This window comes from Gorilla gorilla, chromosome X (genome assembly GCF_029281585.2).
Source record: "Gorilla gorilla gorilla isolate KB3781 chromosome X, NHGRI_mGorGor1-v2.1_pri, whole genome shotgun sequence".
NCBI lineage: Eukaryota > Metazoa > Chordata > Mammalia > Primates > Hominidae > Gorilla > Gorilla gorilla.
In genome coordinates, this window is record NC_073247.2 from 158,458,966 (window position 1) to 158,467,504 (window position 8,539).

Here is an 8,539-nt window from a genome sequence, read left to right on the forward strand (position 1 = left end):
TAGGGTGGGGTGTACCTCATACCTACCATTATGAGGTAGATGGCCTGCAGGTTATTTCTTGTCTGTTTCTGGGGATAGTACTGCCACCCACACACCTCACCCGATACAGGTTCTGACAATCGATACACTGAAGTCACATCCCTCTTTCCCCACCAAAACACACACAGGTAGAAACACCAACCCCTTTTACTCTTTGTGTATTAAAGTGTTCAGGAAATTTATCTTCAGTCCTTATCCCCGAGCCAGTCCTTATCCCCCAGTTTCCAGCTGTGGACCTGTTGGTCTGGCCTCAAACCCCACAGAAGCCACCTCCCTGCCTTCTCACAGACACCTCCCTCTTCCCGTCACTCCTTCCTTCCTCACCATCAGAGAAGTCACAGAGACATATCCTTTCGATTCGGGTTGATTTTATTTTCATGGTTTTAACCTGTTGGTGTAGAATTCACCGACTGTATGATTGATGACTTTTCAGTGGCAGACCTCTACAGACATCACAGAGCTGAGGTCTCGCTTTGGTCTTTGTCGAACTCTCTTTCTTCATTTTTTCTTTCAGCCGGTGATAACGACCACGCAGTATTGGTCCTCTAGCTTTCTTAGGTTTTCCTGCAGGGGTGTTAGTTTCACAGGCTTTTTGGCTCGAGCTCCCTCGAAGGGGTCTTTTCGCCTTCATGGTGGTCTTTAGGCCCTATAGGGAGATCACAGTCAGGCCAGAGGGCGTTGGTTTTGGGAAAGAAGGTGGGAAATGCATAGGAATAGGCTTCATGAGAAGGGTGTGAGTTGAGGAGGGGGTTTGAGTGAGGCAAGGAAAGGATAGGAGCCTTGGGGTGGCGGAATCAGTGGGGCAAAGAGAAGGGGTTTGGTCAGGATCATCTCACCTTAACGCCACTTCTGGACCTTCGTTGACGGGGTGTCTTCCCCTTCTTCCTCCCTTTGGTACTTGAGGTTGCTGGGGTCTGTTCGTCCACATCTTCATTAGGCTTCTGTGGTTCACTGGTCACCTTTGCCATACTGAATTGTCCCAGTGGTCTACTCAGAGCTCCTGATCATCCTGTGTATACCCCTCCCAGCACAAAGAGGGGCCACACCCTTCAACTTTGATTGGTCAGCAAGGCACTCTCCCAGCCAATGAGAGCTAAGGGACACTAAGACGTCACAAAGCACTACTCTTGTCACTTCTATGTGACAGAGGGGTGGGGAGGTACCTGGGGAGTCTTAGTCATCAGAATGTACCACTCCTGCCACCTCTGTTTTGGATGGTGGGGGGGGTGATATAAAGGCAAGGATAGCCTGGTGGTAGAAAAGAGGCTTTTCTATGACAGCCTCTTCTATGCCTTCCCAACATGAACTACCACCCCTCCTCATATACCCATGTTCAATTGTGGTGGCCCACATAGCAGACAGTTTCCTTTAATCTATTCCCCAAGGCCACACCTACTCCTTGGTTTATTCTGAAGTCTCCCTCCCTAAGTCATTAGCTGTTATTTTTGATATTTTACCTAAAATCCCTCTAAAAACAATATGGCTATCTTTCAATGTCAGTGGAGAGGTGAGTAATTCTACAAACAAAAGACAGTTCCCACAAATAAACGTCTTTCTACCTATCACATTTGGTATTAAAGGCAGCTTATTTTCATTAATTTCTGCTAGCCCTGCAATTGATAGAAAGGAATTAGAATTAACTGTCTATTTATGAAGGTTGCTTTTATCTTTACTTTTATCCTATTCTTGGGCTCTGACCACATTATCATTATTGATTTTTGAAAGGTTATTTCTCTATTTTATTGGATTTTTCTTTCTACCTTCCTAGTTTCTCTTACTAATTTCTTTCCCACCAAAAGACACCTGCATGTGACACACCTGATGTGTTTGAATGATTTGCTTTCCTATGTTTTTATTCTTGTTAAACATATGGCTTTGTTAAATACGTGCATGTGTGAAAGTGTAACATTTTACTTAAGCTGCTATATGCATCTCTTGTTCATTGCTTTTAATGTTGCATCGTGCTTGCTCATTTTCTTCCCCCTTTGAGTGTAACCTATGTTGATGCCGTTCCTTACTGCTACTAATGATGCTGCTATGAGCCTCGTTAGTAGCTCATGACCCTTTGTGGAATTCTGCCTATATTTCTTTAAGGTGTATGTTCAGGAACAGAATTGCTAGGTAATAGACATATATAATTGTCTTAGTCATTTCAGGCTGCTATAAAACAATCCTATAGACTGGGTAGCTTAAACAATAGACATTTATTTATCACAGCTCCCAAGATTGGAACTGAAAAATCAGGGTGTCTCTGGTACCAATTTACTGTATTAGTCCATTTTCATGCTGGTCATGAAGACATACCCAAGACTGAGAAATTTAGAAAATAAAGCGGTTTAATAAGCTTACAGTTCCACATGGCTGGGTGCCTCACAATTATGGCGCAAGCTGAAAGGCACATCTCACATGGTGACAGACAAGAGACTTATTAAATTACAAATTCATTCTCTTTGTTAGTTGCAGGACTAATTATATCACCTATATAATTTTATTAAATTTATTTTTGGTAGTTTCTGTTTTTCTAACGAATTGATCAATTTTTTCTATATTTTTGAATTTATGAGCATACGGTTGTTCACAGTATTCTCTTATCCATTTAATGCCTGCAAAATCTGTAATGCTACTTCCTGTTTCGTCCCTGATATTGTTTATTTGTTGTCTTCTTTTTTTTAAGCTGTCAGTTGTGCTTAAGTTTTATCAATTTTGTTGACGGTTTTAAAGAAATAGCTTTTGGTTTAATTGATTTTCCTATTTTATTCCTGCTTTTAATTTCATCGATTTTTGTTTTTATCGTTATGATTTACTTCCTTCTGTTTGCTTTGGGTTTATTTTTCTCTTCCTTTCCATATTCTTTAGGTAAGAAATTAGGTCTCCAATTTCAGACATTTCCTTGTTTCTAATGTAAGCATTTAATGGTATAAATTTCTCTCTCAGTACAATGTTAGCTGTATTCCTCATGTTTTAACATGTATATTTTCATTTTTATTTAGTTCACATATGTTTTTATTTCCCTTGAGACTACTTCTTCACCCATGAATTATTATGAATTATTTAGAAATGCATAATTTAATTTCCAATTGTTTAGGTTTTTTATGTTTTGTTATAGTTGCTCCTTTGATTCCATTTTGGTCATACAATGTGTTGTCTACACAACACATTTCAATTCTTTTAATTATTTATCAACAATTTCAATTATTTTAAGTTTGGTAAGGTTTGTTTTGTAGTCCATCACATGGTCTATCTTGGTACACGTTCTGTGGACACATGCAACAAATATATATTCTGCTGTTGTTTAATGAACTATTCTATATGTGTCAATTAGATACTGTTGATTGTTGCATTATTCAGTTATTCTATTATTGAGGATATTATGTCTAGAAGTTCTGTCAGTTGCTGAGTGTTTAAATCCAACTATAATTGTAAATAAGTCTATTTCTTCATTCATCTCTATTAGTTTTTGCTTCATGTATTTGAAAGCTCTATTGTTTGGTTGATACACAGTCAGTATAGGTATATATTTGTGGTGGATTGATATTTGCATAATCATGTAAAGTCCTTCTTTGCCTTTATTTATTGTCCTTGCTGTGATCTCTACTTTATACCATATCAATATGACTATTCCTACTTTCTATTTTTAATCGTGGTAAAGTACACCTAACATCAAATTTCTATCAGAACCAATTTTTATTGTACAATATTGTACAGTTCAGTTGTGTTAAGTATATTCACACAACGAATCCAAGAACTATTGTCATATTGCAAAACTGAAACTCTATACCCATTACACAACTCCTCACTTCCTCCTCTTCTAGACCCTGACAAAAACCATTCTACTTTTTGCCTCTTTGAATTTAACTACTCTAGCTACCTCATATAATTATAATTTTACAGTATGTGTCTTTTTGTGACTGGCTTATTTTATCTAGCATAATGCTCTCGAGGTTCATTTATGTATAATGCCAGAATTTTATTCTTTGAAAAGGCTTAATGATATTTTATTGTATGTATATACTTCAATTTGTCGATCTATTGATGAACCCTTGGGTTGCTTCTACTTTTTGCCTATTGTGAGTAAGGTTGCTATGAACATGGGTGTACTGATATATCTCCAAGACTCTGCTTTTAATTGTGTTGAGTATATACCCAGAAGAGGAGTTGCTGGCTCATGTGAGAATTCTATTTTTACTTTTTGAGGAACTACCATACCATTTTTCATAGTTGCCACACCATTTGACATTACTACCAACAATGCACAAAGGTTCCGGTTTTTCTACTTCTTTGTCAGCACTTTTAATTTTCTGTTACTTTGATAGTAGCAATCCTAATGGGTATAAAGTGGTATCTCATTGTGATTTTTATTTGTATTTACTTAATAATTAGTACTGTTCAGAATCTTTTAATGTGTTTATTGGTTGTTTGTATATTTTCTTTCCGGAAATGTCTATTTAATTCCTTTGCCTGTTTTTAAGTTAGGTTGTATTTCATTGTTAAGTTGGAGCTCTTTTCATATTCTGGATATTAACCCCTCATCAGTTATATGCTTTGCAAATTTTTCCCCTATACAGCAGGTTGTCTTTCATTCTGTTGATTGCGTTCCTTGATGCACTTAAGGTTCTTAATTGTCATACACTCAAATTTATCTTTTTTTTGTTGTCCTTTATTTTTGTGGAATAGCAAAAAAATTCATATCTAATAACATGAAGCTTTTCTTCTAAGGGGCTTACAGTTTTAGCACATACATTTAAGTCTTTCATCAATTTTCAGTTGATTTTTTTATATAGTAAGGGTCCAACTTCATTCTTTTGCATGTGAATATCCAACTTTCTCAACATCATTTGTTGAAAAGACTGTCTTTCCCCATTAAGAGGTCTTAGCACCCTTGTCAAAAATAACTTGACCATATATATGAAAGTTTATTTCTGGCCTTTCTATTCCATTTCACTGGTCTATAAGACTTCCTTTATGCCAATACCACACTGTTAAATTACTGTAACTCTGTAATAAGTTTTAACATGAGGAAGTGTGACATCTCCAGCTTTGTTTTTCTCAAAATTGGTCTGACTATTAAGGATCCCTTTAGATTCCATATAAATTTTAGAATAAATTTGGTATTTAAAAAATCATTGGAAAATTTGATAGGAATTACATTAAATTTGTAGATCTCTTTTGCTGGCATTTCCAGCTTAACAACATTAATTATTCAACTCATGGACATGAATGTCTTTCCATTTATTTGTGTCTTCCTTAATTTGGGGGGTCAATATTTTGCAGTTTTCAGTGTAGAAGTATTTTGCCTCCTTGGTGAAGTTTATTTCTAAGTATTTTTTTCATGCTATTATGAAATGGAATTGTTTCCTTAATTTCTTTTTCTTATTGTTGATTATTGACATAGAGAAATGCACCTAATTTTTTCAAGCTGATTTTATGTTCTGCAACTTCACTGAATTTGTTGATTCATTCCAGAAGAGTTTTTGTGTGGCATTTTTAATGTTCTCCATATACAAGATGGTGTAGTCTTAGAAGAAAGATACTCTTACTTTTTCCTTTCCTATTTGGATACCTTTCCTTTCTTCTTCTTATCCAATTGCTAGTCACTCTTGCTTTTTAAAATTAATATATTCAAGGCATATATTTTCCATTATTTTACTTTCATTCTATCAATGTCACAGAGTGTGTTTATTTTTGACAGCATATATTTTTTTTTTCTTTGAGACAGACATGAGATTCTTTTGCCCAGGCTGGAGTGCAGTGGCCCAATCTCAGCTCACTGCAGCCTTCGCCTCCTGGGTTCAAGCAATTCTCCTGCCTCAGCCTCTCAAATAGCTGAGACTACAAGCACCCACCGCCACGCCTGGTTAATTTTTGTATTTTTAGTAGAGATGAGTTTCACCATGCTGGCCAGGCTGGTCTCGAACTCTTGACCTCAAGTGACTTGCCTGCCTTGGCCTCCCAAAGTGTTGGAATTACAGGCATGAGCTAACGTGTTAGGCCAGACAGCATATTGTTGAATCATTTTTCATCCACACAATTAGTTGATGTATTTTAATTACTATACAAAGACTATTTACTTTTAAGGTAATTATTTATATTGATAGTAAAGCTAAATTGTGTCATTTTATTTATTTGCTTTCTGTTTATGTTTCCTGCTTGTCATTCTTCCATTTTTCTTTGCATACCTTCCTGAGACTTACCTGATTTTTTTTAGAGTTGTATCTTGACTGACTTACAGTGTTTTTGAGTACAGCGCATTGTATAGTTTTCTTAGTTGTTACACTAGATATTACAATAGGTAGTTAATCACAGTCTACAGGTATCAACATTTTACCACTTTGAGTGAAGTGTAAAATCCTTACTTGATTTACATCTGTTTATCCTCCAACAATAAAAATATAATCATATGAAGTCTTTATATACATTGAGCAATATGTGAAATATTGTTTTAATTTTTGCTTCACCATAAAATATAACTAAAGAAACTCTCAAAGGCAAGGATATTATATGATATTTATGCCCATTTTAATTTATGCTGATGTTTTTTCTTTTTGAAGTTCCCAGCCTTCTTTTATCATTTTCTATTTTATAGATCTCCCTTTAGCCAATCCTTAAGAATGGATTTGCTAGCAAAAACATATAGTTTTTCCTCATCTGACAATATCTTATATTCCCCTTTATTCTAGAAAAATATTTTTGCTGGAAACAGAATTTCTACTTGGCAATTTTTACAACACCTGAAATGCCCAGTTCCACTTCAAACTGGCCTTCAGAGTTTTAGAAGAGAAATTCATTGTCATTCAAATGTCTGTGTTCCCATAATAATGTGTCTTGTGTATCCCCAAGAAGGAGATAAGTAAAGGGCTGACTCTCATTGCTTTGTTGCTGCTTTTTGGGTGTGGAAGCTAAACACTCTAGTGAACACAGCTGACACCAAGGGAGGGGAAGGAAGAAAGTGGAGTGCTAATAAACCCCATCTTTTAACACCCCATTCTGACCTCACTGATATCAGGCAGGTATAGCAGTTCAGCTCCCCAGTGGGTTCCACTAACACCAGGGATGATTAGAAAGTGAACAAGTCAACTGTTTTGTTCAGTTTCATTGATGTGTGGTGGGAGTAGAAGCTCAGCTCTCCGCTAGTCCCCACTAACAAAAATCAGTGGTGGTGAAGTATAGTGGTGAATAACACTGCCTTGCACAGCTTCATGAAGTCTGATTGCTACTATATGAGTTTAGAAGCTCATGTAGCCTCTGAGTACTCTTGCCATTACATACACAACTCTGTTGTTGGGAGAATTGTAGTAGAACCCACTTCTACCGGCCAGGAAATGCACTTTGCCCCTGGGTTTCAGTAACACTATCAAGACAAAAAAAGTCACATCTTGATTTGGGATGTATATTGGGCCATTCTTGCATTGCTATGAAGAAATACCTGAGGGTGGGTAATTTATTTTTAAAAGAGGTTTGATTGGTTCATGATTCTGCAGGCTGTACAGGAAGCATGGTGCTGACATCTGTTTGGCTTCTGGGGAGGCCTCAGGAAGCTTTTCCTAATGCTAAAAGGTGAAGCAGGAGCAGGCACATCACATGGGGAAAGCAGGAGCAAGAGAGGAGGTGGGAGATGCTCCATACTTTTAAACTATCGGTTCTCATGCAAACTCACTCACTACCAAGAGGATAGCATCCAACCATGAGGAATCTGGCGCCATGACTCACACGCTCCTACTTGGCCCCGCCTCCAACACTTGGGATTACATCCCAACATGATATTTGGGTGGAACAAATATCCAGACTATATTGGTGGGGTCCAGGGCTGGGTGCAAGATTAGCTGCCTTCTTGGCCTCACTGAAACTGTGTCTGGAAGAGAAGCTTTTTCTCTGGTGTTTGGTGGGAATAGGATGGGTGTTGCAAAATGTTCTCTGCTATGTTGGGCCATCCTTTTTCTGGTCTTCTGGTTAAGGAAAATAGGTTTTTCATCAAGATTTTTCTCTTTGTCTGTGCCTGTTGCTGGTACCAGACTGGAGACTGCTGTAGTATTCTTAAGATATATGAAAGCTAATTAGAAAACTCATGGAAATAAGTGCCATGTACTTCCTGAAGTCCCAAAGTCCTCTTTGTATTCTGCCACATTCTTCTTTCTACATTTCAAAATCTTCCTATGCTTGCATGTTATGTACAGATATTTTTACCTGATTATCTTCTGGCCAGAACCTATTTCTTCCTTCCTATTCACTGCTAAATAGTATTCCACTGTAGGGATTTATCAGAATTTTAAAAAATCCAATCACTAATTGACGAACTTCAGTTTTTTTCTAAGCTTTGGAAATTATAATAAAGATAAAAGAAACATTCTTGTACAGATATTTTTGTATATTTACATTTTTATTTCTTTTCATCATCCAGGAGTGAGTTATATAATTCACAGCAAGTATATATTTAACTTTATAAGAAATGTTAAACTTTTTTCCTGAGTAGATGTAGCATTTCACAATTCCACCAATGATGTTG

The 8,539-nt window shown here is 36.8% G+C and overlaps 1 protein-coding gene across 1 annotated transcript; it reads right to left on the minus strand.

The window, feature by feature from the left end:
• Nucleotides 1-390: 390 nt before the first annotated feature.
• On the minus strand, nucleotides 391-1,056 carry CXHXorf51A (chromosome X CXorf51A homolog). The gene is given in 3 exon segments (XM_031005975.3): nucleotides 391-526; nucleotides 529-685; nucleotides 876-1,056. Coding segments are annotated over 3 exon segments (324 nt in total). The 5' UTR covers nucleotides 1,008-1,056; the 3' UTR covers nucleotides 391-491.
• Between the last annotated feature and the right edge of the window lie 7,483 nt (nucleotides 1,057-8,539).